Here is a 22,906-nt window from a genome sequence, read left to right on the forward strand (position 1 = left end):
AGCGCAGCCGCCCGTCACCGGTGCTCGGCAGCGCCTGCGCCACAGGGAACGGGCGGCGTGTCCCGGAGCGCCGGGAGCTGTAGTCCTGCCGCCGGGAGCTGTAGTCCTGCCGCAGTCCTGCCGCCGGGAGCTGTAGTCCCGCCGCCGGCGCGGGTTTAAAGGTCCGGCGGGGCGCGTCCCCTCCTCTCCTTCCCCTTCCCCGCAGTGCCCCTGCCCTGCCCATGTCTCTGCTCGCCGCCGTCGCGCAGTCGCTGCCCGGCACCGCGCGCGGGGCAGGTACGGGACCGCGGGGGCTCCGCGGGGGGAAGGTCCGCGCCCGGCGGCCGCCGCCCCCCCCCCCCCCGCCGCCCTCCGCCGCCGCGCCGGGACCCCTCACGGGAGGAGGGAGGGAGGGAGGGAAGGAGGGAGAAGCCGGGCCGCCTCCTCTGCCCCCTCCCCACTCCCGCAGGACGCCGTCGGGGCAGGAGCATCCTCCTGCACGGCCCCTGCCGGACAGGTGCAGGCGGACCCCCCCGGCTCGGCCCGCCGGGCCCCGGGCCCTGCCTCGGGGCGGAGGGGACCCCGGCCCCGACCGGGCTGCCCCGAGGGGCGGCGGCTGGAACGGTGAAAGGGAAGTTAGTCCGTGCCCGTGTGGTTGTTGTCAATGACAAGGACAAGCACCCAGCGCCCTTGTAAGTGCTCTTGGTGCTCGGCGGAGGCCCGGTGACCGCTCGCTGCTGTGTGCGAGTGGGGCGAGGCGTGGGACAGCCGGTGGTAATGGCAACGCTCTCAGCTGGGCTTGTGGGCATGCTTCCAAATGGGGAAAAAGTCCTTCTAACGTGCTTTTAAAATTTGTTGTATGTTCAGAAGTCAACATAGAGCATCACAGTCTGGAAAACTGGAAATTTAGAAATTGAAAAGCCTTTAGAGAGCAAAGAGGTGGATAGCACCTGGAGGGAAGTTGCCTTTCCATTTACCTCCACCGTGGGTATCTGTATCCTGCCCTTGCGTCATGTTCCCCAAGCAAAGGGCAATGTCTTGTTTTTCAGAGGCTGTTGTGACATTTCAGATTCTTGGAAAGGTTAGCTAATAAAGATCGACTTTGAGCTTTTCGGGTTATATTTTTAATGAATAGTAATAAGTTTTCTTACATGAAACTAGTTCCTCATACCTTGTGTAAATTACAACTTTGTTACACTGCAGTTGCTGCACAAGGTAGTAATTTACAGGGCCAAGCACGGGGTGCAACTGTAAAGCTGCATGAACCTACATCTGTTCTTGGCTGAGACCAAACATTTGCATGGTGGATATACATGTCTACAGAGGTCAGGTAGAAGAGGAAGTGAATATACTGGATTCTTTGACTGCTGCCCTAGCTAGGGACAAATCAGTCTGGTTTTGAGAGTCTTTGTTGAGAGAAAAGTGTTGTCAAAAGGTGTGTAAAACATTTAGGTTTGGATCTGTAAGTTGCATTATGTGTATAATGGTAGGGATAGCATAAAGGTAGGGAGGGTGTTGTTTATTTTCTGATTGCTACAAATATCATAAACAGGACTGCTGAAGTAGTTACAGTGATGTAAATGTTCCTTATAGGAAGTATGTATAGAAGTGGGTAGGAAAAAGGTGTTGACATCCTGTCACAGAAAATTTATTTTGTACTTATTCTTGGGACCGTAAAATTTAGTGTTACTGACACTGCTGAGGACTCTTGGATGTACAGTGGCTTGAGTAAACCATATGGGCATGACTTCCTGGAAGAGAACATAATACACTCTGTCCCAATTACAGCTGTTTGTGACATGTAAGAGCAATATTAGATACCAAGCATGTCTAGTTCCTATTCTTGGTTTAGACTAAGTGCATTGTCTGTTGTCCAGAACACTGATCAGCTAGACTAGCCAAATGTTTTGGGGTTTTATATTTATTATACTTATTTTTTTTAAATTTATTCTCCAGTGTTATGAATGGAAATAGGGAAGCTGATTTTATTTCTAGGATTATGTGGTTTGTGCAATTTCTGTATTTTTGCTCTGTAGTTAGAAAGATATGCTAGCTGCCTGCCATTTATGATAAAGGTCATGATGAGTAATAATGGCTGTGAACTTTACTTACCTGAAGAAGTAGAACCAGAACCCAGGATCACTTGGCTACCATTTGAGGCTAAGGAACGGTCTGTGACAAAGGTGGCTACTTTGTTCTACCACTGGCACAAGGAGGTATGACAAGACTGGACAAAACTTGAATATCAGGCCATATAGTGAACACTTGGTAGGTTTGGACTTTTTTTTTTTTTTAATCTATTTTTTTCTCTAACATGAAAAGTAAAAACATAATAGGATACATAAAAGCATAAGTGAACAAGCATTAATGGTTTTAAGCTAAAAGACAGTAGACTTAGACAGAATATAAGGAAGAAATGTTTTGCAATGAGGGTGGTAAAACACTGGCACAGGTTGCCCAGATAGGTGGTAGATGCCCCATCCCTGGACACGTTCAAGATCAGGTTGAATGGGGCTCTGAGCAACTTGGTCTAGTTGAGGATGGCCCTGCTCATTGCAGGGGGTTGGACAAGATGGCCATTAAAGGTCCCTTAGAACCCAAACCATTTTATAATGGCAGATCTCTTAATATTCCTTAAAGATTCTGAAATCTAAAAACTGATTTGTGCCTTTTTATTGTTCAGGAGTCTCTTGGACAGCTTGGGGTATGTGCTCTCCATTTGTCTGCTCTTCTCAGAATCAAAGCATGATCCTAAAATACGTGTATAACCAACTGTTTTACAATCGGAGAAAGAAACCCTCCTTATTCTCTGATAGAGGAAGGGTTGTCATTCCACCCTTATCTCCTTAACAAGACTGGATATGCAGCTGGTCTATTCAAATGCTTGCTTTATTATCCCCTACAATCTCCTCCTTCACTCTCCCTCATCCCACTTTTCTCTTCATTTTCTTTCCACTTCTTGATCTTTGTGCTTCCTTCTTTTCATTGGCAATTTCCACTATAAATCTCAGGTTGCCTCTTGCAGTTTTTTCTCTTCTAAAACTATTGCTTCCCCTATCATCCTTTAATAGATCCTTCTTTGTTTCTTCCTTCTGCTTCCGTGGCGTTCATTGCACAGTCTCACTCTGTCATCTTTTACCTTCACCTGGTAGCACCTGCATTTGAACCAAGAGAGAACTCTCCTGGGAGCAGACTCTGTTTCACCACTGCAAAGTGAGGGAAAGTGGTTGCTACTAATGGAGATTTGCCAGAGCTCAGCCTCCCTGACACTAGCTGGAGGCACCAGCCATTTTGAATTAAGTAAAATTGCACATTGAAGGCAAGTAGAGAACTTAATGAAAATCACCAAAAGCAATATAAGCTATTTAGGGCTTAAAACTGAGTCCTAAATTTGGCCATGAGATTTACTGCAAAATATCAACTTTTAAAATGCTAAATTGTTTGATAACAAATTTATACAGATTTAAGTTTAATAAAGAAGTTGAAAAGCAATTACTGCAAGAACTATATGGAGGTAGATGAAATATTTATCTGATTATTTCAGTGAGGCCTGAAAAAGAGGAAAAATAATAAAGAAGCTGTACCTTAATACAGTTCTTTTGATGTGACAGCATTAAAACTGTTGAAATTATTCACTGTTTTCAACAAAGCTAAGTAATCTGGCAATATCAGAGTATTCTATTTTGGCAAAACTAAATTTTAACTATGATAGTAATATGTAAAATTAAACTATTAGATCAGTTAGGCATTTTTCATCTACTCATTTCCAGTTTTTAAGAGACAAAGAGCCTTCAATTAGGCTAAAATGAAACTGATCTAAACTGAGAAAAATGTTTCTACAGCAAAACCTTTTTCCAATAGCATAACACTTCATTTCAACTGTCAAGCTAGTTTGAATAGTCCCTATCTGTCAAAAAGACTAGCATGGTTTGTTAGTCATAGTGCTTCATAATGAATTTCTTAAAATAAAAATACACTTAGTACAATGTTAATTGAGTTAGCTAGGCTTATTTTGGCCTTCTTACATTTGTTTCTTTGGAACTGGCCTGGGTCAAGTAATTCAGATACCAGATTGAATTAAGCTCTTATGTTCTGATTCAGCTGTTATTATTATCTTTTAACTTCCAGTTATGAAAGAGTTGGTTGGTATAAACAAACAAACAAAAAAAGACTTTTCTGTTAGTGGCTAGTCCATCAAAAACTGTATTTGCATCCTGATTTTCTTTGGTTTTGGAGTGCTTTTCCTTCTCCTAATGTTTGATCTGCAAAGGGAAGCTGTCTCCTGGGAAGAACTGACAGAACCAGTGCCTTCCACGTGAATCCTCAGATCATCTGAAAAGCAATAATCCAGAAGTAAATAGGGACGTAAAGGGGGATATAGAATGCCTAGAGCCAGCCCTGTGATAGCTGGGATAGTTCAGGAAATTAAGTCTTTTTAATTGCTGTAAGAAAGCAGTTTTCCTGCCTTTAATGATTCAGAGTAGTATAAACAGGTTAGAGCAAGTGTTGAGAAACTCTTAATTACGGCATTGATTTAGGGCAGGCAGACCATACAGTCCAACATAAACAGACTGCAGAAAGCAAAGACGTGTTATAAAAACTCACTTTCAACTGCCCTATTTTTTTCTTTCTCAGCTTCAGTCTTCTCTCTTTCACCTACAAAACTGTGCATATTTCATCCTTTGAAAATCAGCCTGCACTTTTATTAAACAGTTATTTTCACACTTCTGATTTCAACTAAGTAATTCCCATACAAGCATTAGTATTTGGTCCTGAATAATTAGTATTATGAATAACTACCTAGAATAAATATACAGAATGGGCTAGTGCAAAACAGAACACAAGTGCCAAGGAATAAAATTCTGAAAACTTTACCCAATCTACATTAATCATCACAATATTAATATCTTACGAGAGGAACCCCTGTCAGACTATATATTTATGTAGAGCCTGGAGATATGTAGATAGTAGGTAGTGAAAGGGAGGTGGTTGAAATGTGGAACCACTTTGCACAGAGTAGATGAAATGGTAAATAGTAAAATTTGCACCTTGCTTTTTTTCTGAGCAGCTTATTTTTCTTGGTAGAATTTTCAGCGGACCAACAACTAAGTAATGAAAAAGTCATAACTTGGAAATTGGAAACTATTCAAGTAGTACAACTTTTCACCTATGCACTGATTTTGATTTGTTTTATATTTTCATACTTGACCTACTTGTGTTTGAGTTTCAGAATATTTTGAGAAATTACATTAAGTGATTATTTAATATTTTCTTCAGCTAAGGAACATGACACACTCTCCTTTGTAATAGCTTTAAATTTTATAGCTAATATGAACTTATAATTATTTTTTTATACTAGGAGGTTGGAAGGGAATTTTGGAAATACTAGAACTATTTATTTGTCTAGCAATTGTTCTGAATAGGTGGCTAATTGATCTGGGCTTATAAATGAAACTGTTTAGAGCTCTTACTTAGTTCTTCATTTTCAGCTCAGTATGACAGATATTTTCTCAGAGGTGGTGATTCAGATTGCAGCAGTTTTCCCTGGAAAGAGGGAGACTGCACATATTTTTTTTCCCTTTCGAGCTCTTTTCCTTTCAGGATAGGCAGCAGTGAAATGCTGTCTATAGATAAGACTTCAACCCCCATGATTCCTTGGGAGAGCATGCGCTGAGAGCTTCCAGTTGTCAAAGTGCTCTTGCCCGAATGGTCGACTATTTATCATATAGCAAACCCGAAAGAAGAAAATAAATATACTCTCCTTTTATTGATCTTTAAATACAGAAAATCCAAAGGTAACTGTTCCTTAAAAGTTTCTGTGTTGACTGCGTGGGTTACTGCATGCAAACAGAGCTGGTATTGCTGTGGGGATATAGATTTCCTGTACTGGATTGTAAATTTGTAAAAATACTTACACCGGCAAATAATCAAGAGGTACTGCGTAGTAGTCCAACATTAGACTTTGGCTGGCCTGTCTTTCAAAGTCATTCATTATCCAGTGTTTTTCCATTCAGACTGGCTTCATTCATTAAAGGTAGGTCTTGACCTTGACAAGAGGGTTGAACTGCACAGTGATTTTTACCTTTAAGAAGCAACATGAAAGGGAATGCAAATCACAGTCCTTAGGATAAAGTTCAAAACCAGCTAGCTAAGGCAAGGTGCATATTTGAAGCAACTGCTGTGCTAGCCACTATAGATAACCTGGGGACTAACTGATTTAAATATACGTTACTGACAATAGAATTTTAACATTTCATCTGCTATGTTTTTATCTCTAAATGTATTTTTATACTGATAGCTCAGAACCAGGGTAGGGGGATACATATAATCCTTTTCTCTCTCTGATGTGGAACCATGAGTAGTTTCATGTAGCCTTAGGAGCAATAGTGATTTTCGGTAGAAGTGAAGCTAATGGAAAGTTACACAGAGCTTGGTATGTTCTGGCTGACTGCAGTATTGCTTTAAACTGCCTCACAAGGTTTTCTGCACTCCCAGCAGCAGCAGCAGCGCTGCCTGGTACAGATGCAATAGTTTAGTCCATCCTTCTTAGGAGCTTGCTTTAATGTTGTCTCACTGCTTAGTCTGTTCAGGAACCCTTGCTGCTCGGTTTACATATTGAACTGGTAAATAAGGGGGAGCATAAGCAGTAACTTAATTGATAGCAGGAACCTCTCCTGACATTCATATTAACTAAAACGTGTGTGTGTGTAGCTCAAAGAGATTTAAAAGAAAGAAAAAAAGAGACAAAAAATGTTAGATACACACAGACCATCTGAAGACCGCTGATATCAGGAAGGACAGTGTCGACAATTTCATGCTTTGCCACCTTTCTTAAACAGTCAATCGATTTGGCTTTACTTTGTTACCTTAAAATAACAATCCTAAAAATGCAGTCTTAGGCATGTTCCTATCACATGATTAACTCAATAGAAATGCAATTAGGTATCCAGCGATGGCCATCTTTGACATAGTCACTCAATTAAACTGAGTGATTGGGGGCTCATTTAAAATACTTTTGAGATTTAGAATGATCTCTTCAGTTGACTAAAAGCCTGCAAAATGTTGATGTTCCTGTTGTGATTTCATACAATTGCAATGTCTGTATTGCATTAGTACTATTGTGTTTCAAAACAATAATAAAATTATATCATCTTTTCATATGAAGCACCTTTTCTAGCAGATGACTCAACCATTCCACATTTACTTTTTAAAGCTTAACCTTATGTATTGATTTAAAAAAAAATTTGCATCACTAGTCTTTGTCTTGTGCATATAAGGATGCTTTTTAACATGCAGCTCTGTCTATATGTTAGGTATTTTGTTTTTCCCTGGGTTTATTTTTTATTTGAAAGCAACAGAATCATCATAGTCTAGTAATAGCTCTAAGATCTGCTCATTTTGACCTTATGGCTTTCTAATGAACAAAATACCGATGATTATATATATATATACATATATATGTATAAATAGAGCGAGCAGATGACTGCTTTAATGTAAAACAACATTTTACACGGAGAGACCGTAAGGTCATGAAGGCAAATAAAACATCCATCGGAGGCTTTGTACGTGAAGTGTCTCCACCCCCAGCTCCCTCCCTTCCCCCGGCGTGGCCATCGCCCCTCCTGCCCCGAGCCGGCAGGGAAAGGGCAGGAAACGATTGTGCGGCGAAGAACCTCTCCCGTATCAGTGCGAGCTGTCGTGTGTGCTTTCTCTCTGATAAATCTAAATCATTGAAGGCTTGTTTGTTAATTAGGAAAAATCGGTACCCGGCTCCTTTAAAGCTCCCCTAATAGAAAAGGGGGTGGAGAAGAGCGAAGACTGGTGTCTTTTTAACCTTGCTGAAGGACGCAGCAGTATTTATTGACGTATGCAAATAACCAGGGGGAGGAGGTGGAGGAGGAGGAGGGTGCTTGGAAAAACAGGAACCAGAATCAGTTTCTCATTGCAGGGTGAGAGCTCTGAGTTCCGGTGTAAGAGAAAAGAGACGTGGCGAAATTGCTGTATATCTCTGCCCTATAAGCACATCTCTCATTTAGACTGAAGGGAAACAAGGCATCAAAAAGGGTGAAGCATCTTAAAAAATCTTTTAAAGGCAATCTAGCACGATCAAAGGTTACATATTCCTAAATGGGGGAGGGGGAAGATTACGGGTTTGCCTTGCAATTTGCTGTAGCATAGTACTAGCAATAGGGCGAGATTTTTGGCTGGCAAATGATTAAAACAGACTGGTTTGTGGTATGAATGACAATGTTAATAATCTGTCTTTGTGGTTTTTTCCCCTACTGTTTCAGCTGCGCAAACCATGCAGGATGATTTACTGATGGACAAAAGCAAAGCCCAGCCCCAGCAGCAGCGGCAGCAGCAGCAACAGCAAGATCCAAACTCAGCAGAAGCCCCCTCTACACCCATCTCGTCGGAGACACCCAAACCAGAAGACAACAGTTCAGTGACTAGTATCGGCACATCGGCTCCTTCCCAAAATAGCAAGGAGAAGATGCAGATGGAGTCTCCCATTTTGCCTGGCTTGAGCTTTCACCAGCCTCAACAAGAACCTGCAGCCGGCACCTCCTTGTCTCCCTCCTTTGGCAGCACCTGGTCTACAGGGACCACAAACACGGTGGATGATAGCTTTTTCCAGGGGATTACTCCAGTCAATGGGACAATGCTTTTCCAGAATTTTCCACACCATGTCAACCCTGTATTTGGTGGCACTTTCTCACCTCAGATTGGCCTAGCTCAGACTCAACACCACCAACATCAGCAGCAGCAGCAGCAAGCCCAGCAGCAGCAGCAGCAGCGGAGGTCACCTGTAAGCCCTAATCAGGCACCTTTTGCCCAGAGAAATGCTGCTTACAGCCATCAGCCCATCATGACCAGCAAACCATCCTCCTCCTCTGCCTCTTCTTCTTCCTCCTCCAGCTGGAATAACCATCAAAATGCGGCTTGGAGTACACCTTCCAACCCTTGGGGTGGGCTGCAGGCTGGTAGGGACCCTCGAAGGGCAGTTGGAGTGGGGGTCGGCGTGGGAGTGGGGGTCGGTGTACCCTCCCCCCTCAATCCCATTTCACCCCTTAAAAAACCGTTCTCCAGCAATGTCATTGCCCCTCCGAAGTTCCCACGGGCTGCACCCTTAACCCCCAAATCCTGGATGGAAGACAACGCGTTCAGGACGGACAATGGCAACAATCTGTTGCCTTTTCAGGTAAATGACTCCGTGCACCTTCTGAACAGTGGCAGCTATCACAAATTTCTGGTTTTGCAGGGGTGTTTTTCACATTTCTGTTCTGAGAGGCATCTCCATAACTCATATTTGCATCAAATAGTCACCTTATATGAAAGAATTGGGATTGAACCTAGGGTCTGCATACACAGAGATTTCCAATTTGGGCTTAAGATTTATGGTCTTATTTTTCTTATAGCATACTGTTAAATGTGACAGGGCTTTTGGTTTTTTTTATGTTGTTATTCTTTGCTCTTTTTTATCATCTGAAAGGTAGTAGCCTTCATGAAAAACAGATTTGGCAGACTACATTTTCCTGGTGCTGTGTTATAATTTTTTTTTCATATTCTCCCATATGTGAGAAAATGGAAATGTTAAAATTGCTGGCTTCAGTTTTCTAACTGGGCTGTTAATTTTAACCAAAGATGCTTCTTGACCTGAAATCCAGTTAATTATTTCATCACCATTGAAATAACTAATTGTCCTTATGTTGTGGTGGGATTTAATGGGGAGTCTGTTTGCATAAGGTATCCATATGAAAAGCTGTGTACCTCTAATATGTGCACCCTGCTGTTATATTCACAGTGGACGTTTTTAATACGAAGCAGCGTGGGTGTGTGTGGAAAGAGTGGCGTATCTGTCCTTTCCAGTAAGGAAGTGCCTAATACAATTGACATGATTTAGAAATGGCAGGGAGGTATTGTATAAAATAAACCATTTTATGCTGTTCAAAATATTTGCAGAGAAAAGAGACAATAGGACACGACCTTCAGAGCCATATTGCAATGGAGTCTATTTACTAGCTACATAGCTCTGAAATATTTAAAGCTGCAGTGCCCTTCACTGTTTTTTTTAATCTATGACGACAAAGCAGATCAATTGCAGCTGAAACTGGGCCACATAGAAGATTTGCAATTTTAATGCAGAATGAAACCTGTCATGGTGTGAAATCCATTTTAGGTTGAAAAAAAGCAGAGCGTGCACTTGCAGTTATATCTATATAAGATGAAGTGAATCTCAAATTTTTTCTAGGTTAGCTGTTTTAGTCAAAATTTTCTGCTTTGAAATACATTTAAATCATTCATATATTCTTGCTTTTTAGGTAATTGTTTTCTCAACAAAGTATGAACTCAAACATTTTTAACTTACAAGTTTGGTAAGAATAGCATTTATACTGACAGTATTAGAGACGCAGTAAAAAAGAAAATCAAGCACACAACCCTCACCCCCCATTATTTTTAGAGACTGTTGAAGTAAAATATATGTTATCGTGTGTACTTTCCAGTCCCATTCAAAGAGGGCACCTTATAGTCAGCCCTGAAATTTCATTTTGCTGCTTCATTCTGTTTAAAGGGAGAGTTGCAAATTTTTTATTGGCTACCCTAAATGAAGGCGGAGTGGCTTCTGGTGAACTGCTGGTTAATGTCTTTGGAGCACTGAAGTCTGGAGAAAGATTACGCTTTAGACACAATATGCCTGGTTCAAATAGTATTTTGCACAGAGCACAGTGACACAAAAGCTAATGAATACAGCTCCCAGTCGTTTTTTAGGAGTGGGAAATGTGTTTCGATTTACAATTATTCTTAATTGTCTACATATAAGACATGACAAATTTCGATATATTTGAATTAGTAGGGAAAACAACAGTAAATGGTCTTATTTTGGTGGTTTGATTGTTGAGATACATCTTTAATGAATATACAAGTTTATTATTGTGACTGTAAATTGTCTCAAATTAAACTGACAAATATTTAGTCATCACTAGGAGAAAAAAAGTAGACAACTGCTTTTAAAGAAAAGATCCTCTGTTTTTTAAAATTAAGGTTTTGAAAAACTAACATATTAGGCAATTTGTAAATTTGGAAACTTGTTTTATTCCTCTGTGAATTTAACCTAGTGTTTTCAGGTTCCACTGAAAGCAAATACTTAGACTACTCTCAGCACCAGCTGGTATAACAGTCTGATTTCGGAGATTCAGAAAACTTGTATTTTTTTTTTCCTATTAGGGTCTTCTTTTTTTTTATATACAAGCTGCTGAATTTTGCTTACAAAATTGTGATCTGGGTTAATGTTAATTGCTGCTGTACTTAACAAATTGCCAAAGATGTCTTGAAACCATACTATTAATAGGAGGCAACTGTTTAGTTACACGATAAAAATGAAATTCAAATTAGTCTAAGAGTTTTAATATTTGCTGCTGAGGTTCTGGTTGCCTTTTTTTCCTTCTTCTTCCCCTCGCCCCAAAATTGGGCAATATGTTGACACAGTAAGTTCTGCTTGTCAGCACTATCAAGTAGTTCTGGCAGGTTTGTCCATGTATATCTGCCACCCTTCATAATGCACCATTTTGAGCTACTTCAGAAAGACCTTCCAGTAAACTTTCTAGCAACACACTTTTGCACATTAGGAAGTTCTTTGTGTTAACCTATTCTTTTATGTTAAGATTGTTAAGCTTCCTAAGTAAAAAGAAAACTATTAATATGTCCACTGTTTGAAATAACATCAGGGAGAGCTATTTTGTAGTTCAGGTCTTTGCAGTGATCAAAAATTTTAAGCAGAAAACTTCTGTAGCCAAGATTCGTGTTCTGAGTCTGTAATGCTTGAAGACAGTTGTTACTCAGCTATTGGTATATCTTATTCTAGGAAAAAATGTTCGATTTGAAAATGTTTCTCTTAAGAACATGTATATAAAGGAATATGCTAGATATCTTTATCCCTGAATTTGAGTAATACTTTAGTGCATCTTGTTCGTGGCTGGGCTTCACGAACGAAGGTTTGGGAAGGGCTCTACCCATGTTTGCTACAAGCGTGCTGGTGGCTAAAAAGGCCAATATGAGGTAGACAAGTCCGGTTGCAAGTGCATCTTGTACGCCAAAACCAATTGGCATCTGTCCCAAGGAGCTGTGCTGCAGAACATATCAGAAGATTTAAAATATTGGTAGAATTTTATAATTATTATATTTAAATAAGTAGAAATTTTGCTGGTGTCTGCTTTGTGATTGGTGTTTAAAGGCAACTAAAAATGCTTTGAGGGAGATTGCTTCCATATACTTACTGGGAAAAATTGATTGCAACGTACAAAAAAATTAGGGAGATACAAAGGTGATGGTTGAAAGGCAGAAGAGAAGTGATCAGTCTGGAGTGAAATGTAGAAGATAAGAGCTGGAGATGAGATCGTGGGAACATATGTGAAACTAAGCCATATGGGAAATACAAAATCGTGGCCAGTTTGTTCTTCTGAATATTCTTTGTCTTCTGAATGGTTCAGGTGAAGGTCCTGTGATTGTCATGTGGCAAGCAGTAGTGTTGTGCCATTGTGCCAGGTGATCCTCATCTCTGGCTTTTGAGGCTGACATTAACTGATTGTCCCTGGGACACAGGCAACGGTTCAGTTCCATTTTACAGCAGAGTGGTGGGGCTTGAAGAGAGCTAATGTCATCTTGTGCTTCTGAGTTGCTCCCACAATTCTCTTTACCTTCTCTTCTCTCAGGTGAATAGTGTATTTCTTTTAGCTTTTGGCCATGTGGAGATATTGGGACACAGCCTCCTACCAGGAGGATTGATAGAGCCTGAAATAGACCCTTGGAAGCAAGGGTAAGAAATTCTCTTTACAGTGAAAAAGGTAGAGAAGGAATTAAGTGTTTGAAGACCAGTATTCTAATTAAAGATATCTACCTTGTGGATTTTTAATTATAATAGCATTGTAAAAAATGTCCAGAAATTGTGTTAAGTTCTGCTGCTTTTCAAGTAATGTTTTTTAGAAACAATACAAAATGCATAGCAATTTGGTGCTCTGAAGATTCTGGCATGCATCAAGTCATTCTTGGCAGCTTTACTGATAAATATTTCTCGAGCAGAAATAAATAAGGTGGTGTTTATTGTGTATAAAGATAGTTTTAACATGCTGTCTTTTGCAGGGAGACTGAAAAAGGTCTTTGGGGAGGTGTTTTGATATGGATTTTTTTTCCTCATTGATTTTAACAGGAATTATTCTTGACAAAATAAAATTATAAGCTAAATTTAGAAATTGGATATAACTTCAGTATCTCATACCTAAATGCCAATACCAACATGCAGTGAGTTTGTGTATAAGTGTATGTATACATAAATATGTTGAGTTCAAGTATTGGAACATTCACCAGTGCAACAAATACAGTTTTGTGTTTATGAGTAAAGGAGTTATACTGACTAATACACTCTGGTGATTTTAGTTTTAAAACCTTTGTTTAGATCTAGTGGGTTTTTTTCAACCAGAAATAGTTGTATGCAATAAGTCTATTTGAAGATTGATTTTTAAAACACTGTATTTCTTTAGTCTAAATTTAGCATTGGCTCTGGCTTCTTGACAGTTTAGTAGGTAACCACACTTAGTAATGTTACTGGTATCTTAAAATCTATTTCTTAACATGTAGTCCAATCTTAATTTTTCTTACATGATGACACACAAGTACTGACAGCCTTCAACTTTATGGACAAAAAGAAAAAAAAAAAGAGAACATTGCCTAGGTGTGCCTTTTTTTTTTTTTTCCTCCACCTCCTTTCTTGCATGCTTCTGTTGGTAGTATTAACTAGCACAGTAAGTAACCAGATTCTGAATAATAAAATGTGAGAATGCATGTCATGGTTTCTCAGTAGTCTTTCAGTGTAACTACAAGTAATATATGACATTGTAGCATTATCAGTTGTGAAGTATTTTACAGTTTCTTATTTGTTTTTAAATTTGGTTTAATTCTAAATGTCTGTGTTTTCAAATTAACTGAAGTATGGTAACAGTACAGAAGAAAAAGTACATGCCCGATTTATATTTAAAGTATGATGATTTGATCACTAATTACTTATTGATTAGTTTTAAGTAACCAGTTGAATCGTAGTTATGCTGGTAAAGTTAGTGAAGGTAGAGCAAAGGTCTGAGTTCAGTATGCAACTGATATTCTGATCAATTCCATATATAGGTAGCACTTCCTTAAAAACATTAAAGATGTTAATACAGAACAATTAATCAATAATTTTGTCCTGCAGATTTGATAAAGGTCTATCTGTCTTTTCTTTCAGAGGTAAGGTAGAAGGGAAGGTGAAGGGCATGGCAGTTCATTTTGCTATTTCCCTTCTTGGGTCATCTTTCTCAGTTTTTATCTTTTTGCCTAGACTGCTCTTGTGAACTGACTGTAAGAGGAAGGGAGACCTGGAAAAGTAGTGTTTTCAAGTTCCAGGTGGCTTTCAAGGAAAAAAATTAGTTTGCCGAGTGGATGATGAACATTTCTATTTCTTAGCAGTTGGTAAAATAGCTCTTCTTTCATTAAGGTCACTCTGAGTGATTCTTGGCATGAGTATACTAAAGGGAAACTAAAATATAGCACTGTTTAGTTTAAAGTTATAAAGTGATCTTAAACTGTACACATCTGAGTTTGGCTTGGTCAGGGTAGACCACTTTCTAGAAATTTTAAATTAGGCTGTATAGAAAAACATTTACCAGAACTATCCAGTGATGACATTTGAGAGATACTCTAAGGTTTTCTGGTCTTTATGATTTTTTTTTGTTCCTTTTTCCTTTTGATCACTTGAGATAGTGTTATAAGTTTGAAAATACTATTCATAAATAAAAGATGCTTGTCCTAGAAATTTAATCAAGATTTTTTCCAAATTGTGGCATGAACTCCCACAGGAAGTAAAGGCCATTTACAAACTTCACTGTTTTTTCCAAAATAAGCATGCTGCTTTGATTTGGATTTCACTTTTATCGTAGTAACATGTGATACGTTATTTAAGGAAAAGGATCTGTTCAAGACCTTTAGCATAACGGCAGTTAGAAAACTTAGGATAGAAAAAGTATCTCTTTTCACTTCCTTTTCCCTATTTCTCCCCAGTCTGTCTTCTCAACTCCCTGAAATCAAGATTGAAAGCTTTTCATGTAAAATTGGTGGTTGCAGTTAGCAACGGAAAATGGAACATCATATTCCTTAGGCATGATAGTGGATTTTTTCCTTGTATTCCATGTCTTCAGAAGATATCAAAAGCTAGATAAAGAAATTCTGTACGATCTTGAGATGGGAGAAACAATAGAACTAGGTGGAAGTTGCTGGCTTCTCTCAGGGATAATCAGACTGTTATGCCCTTCTAACTTAATCCAAGCCCAGTTAGGTGCATAGTTTTGAAGTAGTTCTTACCATTTCTTATCTCATCTACCTGTTCTGTATGGTGGAACTAAAATTTCAGAAAGGGCAGGAAACAGAGTTTTCTAATTACTGTTTGCTCAGTGGAAGGACAGCTAAATTTCCCTTTGAACTCTTCCTGGTGCTGTGTAGGCTCATAATTTCCCTTCAATAAGGAAACTTCCAAGATGTCCACATGTGTTCAGAGATATTTTTTTCCCTCTAGCCAGCAACAAGAGTAAGTGGAACATGTAGTGTGAGAGAAATAAGCGATGTATATTTCAAAGCTTTAGGCAAATTTTCCATTCCTAGTAATATTAGCATTTTATGTATAAATATATGCAAAACATTTATGTATGTACATCTGTAATCTAGATCTGTGTATGTATAACTAGTTCATTTTCTCCCAGATACAATTGAAATTAATTTTCATTAGCTGTGTTTTACTTTAGAATGGCATTGACAGAGTAGGTTTTGCTGTTATTGAGATCATTTGCCTCTTTTTCATACTAAACTAAATCTTTTTTTTTAATGACTATGAAACTTGAAGTGTAACAGTTTTCCATTCTCATTTTTTCTAACAAGTATGTCAGAACATGTTTAGACTTGTCAGTTTTTAGGCTATATGATGTTTTATACATTCTGTACCTAAATTTAGGGTACCGTTGCCATGTTTCGTTTCATTATTTCTTCTTTATTTAATTTTTCCATATTTCATTTAGTAGAAATTTGAGAAGTGCAAGAAGATTGCTTTTAAGCAATTGTTAGAATATTGTAGATACCAGTAGTAAGCAGGTGCCTCAGTAGTTAAATGAATGCACAGTTTTTGTTCATAAAGTTAGATTTTCATTTGTGTAATCTTTTTATTATTACTTGTAAATTTTAGAATTTAAAAAATGCAAGTTGTGAAATGTCACAGAAACTTTGCTTGTGTATGTTCAGACTTTGTCAAAATTTTCATTTTCATAAGTTTCAGTTATATGATTCTGTCTTTTCCTACAGGTTACCAGTAGCAGATGAAAAACACAACTAAATGATGCCTTCCTTTTCCTCATTGCTTAATGTGGCTTTGTCCCTTTATTGCATGCTTCTCAAGCTCATTGCAGAGATAAAATTGTCAATTTTTCTAAGATCTTATAGGAGAGAAACACTGTGCCAATCAGGATAGATATCGATCTGCTTTGTCACAACAGTGTTAAGAGAAGGGGTGATGTGATTGCCATTCTAGAGATGTAAATAAGAGGCACAGAGTTTGGGGAATTCATTTTCTTCTCAGTGCTCAATCTGAGAAGACTGAAAAGTTGTAGTTTTTTTCTGAAATATTTAGCATATAGGTCTTACATAGGTCTTTGAAAACAGAACATCCACTGAAATCTCTAAGTTTGATGTTTGTGAGAATCTCAGGCATTAAAAAGTGAAAACAACAAATTATCACTTGTCAAAAATTTTTAGGTTATGTTACATGCCAATTACTTAGGAATTAAGAACTTTCCATCAGAGAGGATAAAAGAAGCAAAATATTTAATTTACTTGATTGATACCCACTTTTCCTTCAACTGTATGATATTCTCTGCACGTCTTCCAAATGCTGAGAAGTCTTAATCTTTTGCTTCCCGATTCTTTTTTCTGAATGGCTTTGCAAAATTTGCAAGAATTGTAGTTTTCTTTTAAATTCCTAGAGTTTAAATGAAATACTTAAGCAAAACCACAGATTCTGTTGCATGTTAGGATGATGACCTTCACATGATTCATCAGCCCAGTTAGAGTCTTTTGATCAACTCTACAGATTGTTCTTGTTTAACAAAGTAAATGAGAGCTGTGTGTACACAGAGCATAAACTGTCAATGGGTTTCAGTTTTGGGCAAAGTGTGGATTTGCAGGCACGGCCCCTTTTCTTCATTTTATCCACCTTGAACTCCACTGCTTTCAAACATCCCTTCTACTTCTTCCTATTCCTGGTTTTTGATCCCTTTTTTAACTGAGCCTTCTCATTTGAGTTGACCTTCCCTATTCTGCTTTCCATGTCAAAGCTTCATGTTACAGGGGAAGGCCCAATAAATCCCTGTAGGCATAAGGTGAATAATGTTCACTTACTCTGTGGGAATTACTCCAGTGCAAGCTTAATAGCGTGAGGGGTTTTAAGTAGGTTTAAATTCAGGGAGAATGGAATTTTCAGAAGTACTGGCTAGAAGTTCTAAGTTCTGGAAAGTTAAAAATTTTAACCAAGTGATAATTCAGTCTGAACATGCCTGATTTTTTTTCCTCATCCCCACACTGGGCTTCTGGAATGTGTGACTTAGGATAGATCTTCACACAGATTGACAGAAAAACATTTATGACGTAAATGAGGAAAGAATTATGTCTTTAGCATGGTCATTTTATATATATGATTTTATTTTATGTCATACTCATAAGTGGATGTTCCAGTGAAATTCATCTTTCCTACATGGAAGAATTATTGCAAAGGTGCTCATCTTAAAAAGTGTCATCCTAGAAAGTTATTTTTGGAAGTTATTTTTAACTGTAAGCAAGTTAAAGCTGATCTTTTAATGAGAAATGTCAGGCAACTTTTGAAAGTCATATATAGGCATATATACATAGATATATATGTTATCTGTAGTGTATTGTGTTTTTGAATAAATGTCTTCTGTCTGTAAGAATGGCTCTTCAAAACAAAATCACCCACCAAAACTCTCTTAGTTTTATTCTCAGAGTGGTAAAGGCTCTTTTTTGCAAATAAGACTTATTAGGGAATTGCAAAAAATAGTTTTGTTTTGAAACACTTTAATGGTTAAATATTGTTTTGGATTAAATGAAAATTCATAATTCCTTGTTGGAAGTTGCTGCTTCATTCTGCTTGAAGTATTTTGCTTCGTGAAAGAGATATGTTAAAAGCATTAATGAATTAACATGTAGGTAGCTGGTGTTACTCCCATTTACTACGTGACCTTTACAGTAATTGTACATTTGTAAAGGGTTAATTAAGTGATTAATGTATTAACTGATTGTTAGGGTCCAGCATGTTAACAGATGGCTTATAACCAAATCTAATATCATCTACTGATGTGCTTAGTAAGCATCAAGATTGTAATAACCACGTGTGTAAAATGTATATAGCACATTTTGTAAGTTTGAAATTTTCTTTAAATTACTTATAAAGATACCTTTTAGTTTTAAGTCATGATGCCCATAACAGTCTGACCTAATTATTTCATCTCACTAAATAATTCTCTTGTTAATGTATTCTTTCCAGGATCATATTGTTTCTTCCTGTGACAATTGAAAAAAAAAGAAATTGAAAACAGTGAAACCTCTCACAGTAACTGAAAGGGCTTTTCTTAAAACTCACAATGGCCAAAGTAGCAGCTGACTGTGCAGCAGGAAGAGTAAGGCAGAACAAGAGAGTGGAGGAAACAAAAGTCAGGAACAAGGAAAAGTAGGACTTTTATAAAATAGAATGAAAGGGAAGCTCTGGCATTTTCAAATATGTCAATCCAAGATGACACTACACTCGTTCACTTTCTGCGGATGAGGATTTCTGCAAATAAAATCTTGCAGTTTGGACTGGGTTCAACATTTAGTGGTAAAGGTCCTCAGGTTGGTGACTCCTGCTACTTTGGCTGCTAATAAGTGAAGCTGTTCTTGTGACATCTCAGTAAAAAAAATCACCCATAGTTTTCAGGAGTTTTTATAAATGTTTTATAAGTGATACAAGTTTCTGCAGACAGTCTTACCTCCCTTGTCTAAAGAGGAGCACACTCTTCTGACATGGCTTCATAAAGTAGAAATAGTAGACTACTTATATAACAATTTTTTCTTGTCAGGCAAGGGAAAAGTAACTGTTGTTGTGTGTGCCATTTAAAACTACTTGAAAATGGATTGTAGTAAATTTTACAGGTTTTTTGGAAGACTTCACTTTCTAGAGAAACTGGAAAGTTTTCTTGCTATTTCACTTGCATAGTAGTCTTGTTTGAATATAAACTTGAGCTGGTGAATGTTTCAAAATATAACTCAGTCCTTGGCTCTAGTGGACATACAGAGAAAGGGGAATTAATTTAAAAGAACAAATACAGTAAAAATAGCTTTTTTAATGAAGGTATGCGTGCACAGATGCAAAAGATAACTACTAGATATATAGTTTTCACACAACCTGCAATTTTGTTTACCCTTTCACACTTAATAGTTATATTTGTAGTTTATAATTGTGCAGAAATTAACTAATAAACGCTGGTATTTTTCCTTTCCATGTTATTCTTTCTGGTTGATGAGGTCCCAGTTTATAGAGAAAATTGAGTCCTTGAGGTCATGACCTTGTAGGTTAGTGCTATTAAATATCAGCCTGCTTTGCTGCAGTTCTTCAGTTCTTTCTGCATGATGAGCTGATCTCTGTGTTGATGATATCTTGTAATTATTATTATTGTGTCTCTACTTTATTAACCAACAGTAGCGATAAAACCGGTCTCATGATTTGCCCTTAAGAAACTCTATTATTCGCTTTTCTTTAGCAGATTCTGTTTAGCTCTAGCAGTTCTTTCCCATTTTGCCATTTTTTTCCTTACCTCAATTTTACTAATTACTTTTTTTTTCCTTTTTACATGGTTACTTTGCCTGTAGCACCATATGAAACACTGTGCTGAAATCCTTGTTAGATCAGCCATATTATAGTCTTTCAAGAACCAGAGATCATATTTCCAGGGTACTGCTTCAGTAACATATAATGCTCTATTATTTCTGCATTATATTTCTTAAGAAATCCATGAATTTTAGTCATAAAAACTAGAAACAGTGTTTTTCATCTACATTTCATATTCTGCTTCAGTTATTGCAGTTCTTTCATTTTTATTTTGCTGGTCAGATATATACAGTACTGACATCCTTACTTGGACTAGCTTTAGTGGTTCCACTAACTGTGCTTCACTGACTCTGGCTCCTTTTGTTTAAGGTGTTCCCATGCACCTCATCTATTATTGAACTGGATAGATGATATTGCTTTGTCTCTTACTATTTACCTGTATTTTCTGTTTCCCCTTGTTTACCTGATTTTCCCTTGTGAATGTGAGGGAGGCTTCATTATTTGCTCCTGACTTCTGATGTGTTTTAATTTTTTTATCAGTCTTGCTTGACTTTTTTCTGGAAATTTGTTGTTGAAGGTATTCATGCTGACCTTCTTACAGTTTCCCTGAATGTATGTAAGTGGCTGAACATCCTGGTTCTTTCTTTCTATCAACATTTCTTAAGGCACCTGTCAGTCTTTATTACCTTGTACAAAAAAGGAGAATTGGGTTGCAGGCAGGCTTTTATCTCAAGACATTTTTCCTGTCTGGAGCAATCTTTACTAAATTTGCCATGTGCTAATCAGTTTAGCCCTTATAATGTAAAAGGAAAGCATTTTTCTTGCTCCTATGAATATCCTTTTCAATTTCTGCATAAAGAAGGTTTCCTTTTGGTTAATTGCATACTTGTATGTCTTGTAAGTGATTTCTGAATTATTTTAATTAAATCTAAATGTGCAGCAGCAGTAATTTGAATGCAGAACACCTGACAACACAAAACTGCTCATGGTTTCTTCTCATCTAAGAGGAAGAAGTATCAATTCTTGTTATTTCGAAGAAGTGTAACATAAGTATTCAGGCCCCTTGTACATGATAGCTTATTCTTTTCCTCATGTCCTGGATGCCTTTATGCTCCTTAGGCAATCAAAGATACAAGTATACATAGTGTGATTCAGTTACTATTTTAATATATTTATCATATGAAGTAATATATTTAATACATTAATTTTGAATTTGTTATTAAACTGATTTTTTTTCATATGTGTGATGATTCAGTACTTGAAACTGGAAAAATTCTTTTGTTTACAAAATTTAATCTGAAATGGAATTGCTTGTGTATAATTTATTTGAAGAGTTGCTTCTAATGAAAACATTATTTTGGACTGGGATTTTTTTTGTTCCACTTCTACTTTTTCTTGCTCTCAGTGGGGCTTGATGCTATGAGTGGTCTTTGGATTGCTGCTGTCTGCTGTTTCCTACCTATTCAGTTGTATATATGCAACCTTTGATAATTTTGCAGAGGATCAAGTACATAATAGCAAATATTCTTAAATTAAAATTTCTAATATAATGATCCTTTAGGAAAAGGTTTGCCTTATATCTCAATAGCTACACAGGAGTCCTCAACTCATATTTAGAAATAGGTGTACAGCTTGAGAGAGCTCATAGTTCTGCTTCCCTTACGAGAAGGTGGCTGAGACAGTTTGGGATTCTGTCATAGATTATGTCCTTGATAAAGTTCCAGGATGAAGAACATTTGCTGCCTGACTCTTCTCAATCCCTGTTAGGAAGAAAGTGACTGAATGGATTTTTGTGTGCCACAATTTGTCATGCATATTGATCATGCTCTAATAATATAAAGTTAGGACTTGGATAAACTCACATGAGTAATTTCAGTAATTAAAAGCATATTGCAACTAATAGATTAAATGTTTTCTTTAAGTCCTGCTGAATGCAAAATGGCATCATGCTGGAAAGGTCACCTCCTTGTCTTTTCTGGGAACTGGAACATTGTGAGGGTTTCTGACCTGGTTTAGGCCTGTGCATAAATATTGGTAGATGACTGCAGTTCCCTCTCAGCCCTTACTGAACAACTGTCCCCACTATTTAAAAATTTTATTGATTTTCTTTTATAAGTGAAGGCCTATATTTGCATTGAAATGGAAAATGACTGTCCTCTGTAAGGGTAGTTCTCCAAACCTGTAGGATGATCTTGTCTTGTGTGAAAAGATTAAATGTGTTACCTCTGTTTTGTTGAAATTGCTGTCTGCAGTTCTGACACCTACAAGATTTTTGTTCAGGAGTCAGTATTTTCTGAGCACAATGGAAATGGAACAGAAGCCTGACTTGAAATGTACCAGTGAGATATTATTTTAGTCACATTTTTCTTAGAAGCATAATGCGTTTGGATGAGAGACAATATTTTGTTTGTCATCAGGCTTAAACATTTCAGTGACACTTTTTTTTTTTTTAATCTTACCAATGTATCCTTTGTCACTGATGATCAGTAACTGTAGATAAAACCGCTGTTTCTATTTCAGAGAAATCCTTGAGTCTCCTTTGCTGTGGTGACCATAATCAATGAAGCTACTGGGCAGTGGTGCTCAGAAATCTGTTTGACAGTGATTACTTGTATTCTTTTCCATCTCCCATTTTGTCTCATTATGCTCTCATGCCATAAGACAGACTGTAAATCTTTCTGAGGCAATAGCTTCCTTATACAATGTCTGCTGTCTTTTACATTATGTGGCCGAGACTGCCAAGTGTGACCATTCAGATCCTTTCACACTGTAGCACTTCCACTACTTCTTTCTCCTTGGCATCTTTGCTTTCATCTTGTGATTTGAGGTTTGCATGTAACGTGTGTCGATTTATCTGGCAAGGAGTTCTTAGGTCAATGTTACTTTTTCCTTGCTATGGGGCAGAGGCTGTGGGGCACATTCTACTGAACAGAGTGGTAGAAGCCTAAAGGTGACTTATGAGTGCTGAACTCTTGCACAGCAGGC

General features: G+C 37.8%; 1 protein-coding gene across 8 annotated transcripts in view; it reads left to right on the forward strand.

Moving 5' to 3' along the window:
- Positions 1-49: 49 nt before the first annotated feature.
- Positions 50-22,906, forward strand: part of CPEB3 (cytoplasmic polyadenylation element binding protein 3) — an 84,505-nt gene continuing 61,648 nt past the window's right edge. For 2 of the 8 annotated variants that reach the window (XM_027648310.1, XM_027648316.1), the window contains exons 1-2: positions 173-276; positions 8,271-9,181. In XM_027648310.1, coding sequence (XP_027504111.1) covers positions 222-276; positions 8,271-9,181 — 966 coding nt within the window. In that variant the 5' untranslated portion in view covers positions 173-221. The other 6 variants (XM_027648313.1, XM_027648309.1, XM_027648315.1 and 3 more) reach the window with 6 other exon arrangements.

This window comes from Corapipo altera, unplaced genomic scaffold (genome assembly GCF_003945725.1).
Source record: "Corapipo altera isolate COAL_440 unplaced genomic scaffold, ASM394572v1 56, whole genome shotgun sequence".
In the NCBI taxonomy this organism is placed as follows: Eukaryota; Metazoa; Chordata; class Aves; order Passeriformes; family Pipridae; genus Corapipo; species Corapipo altera.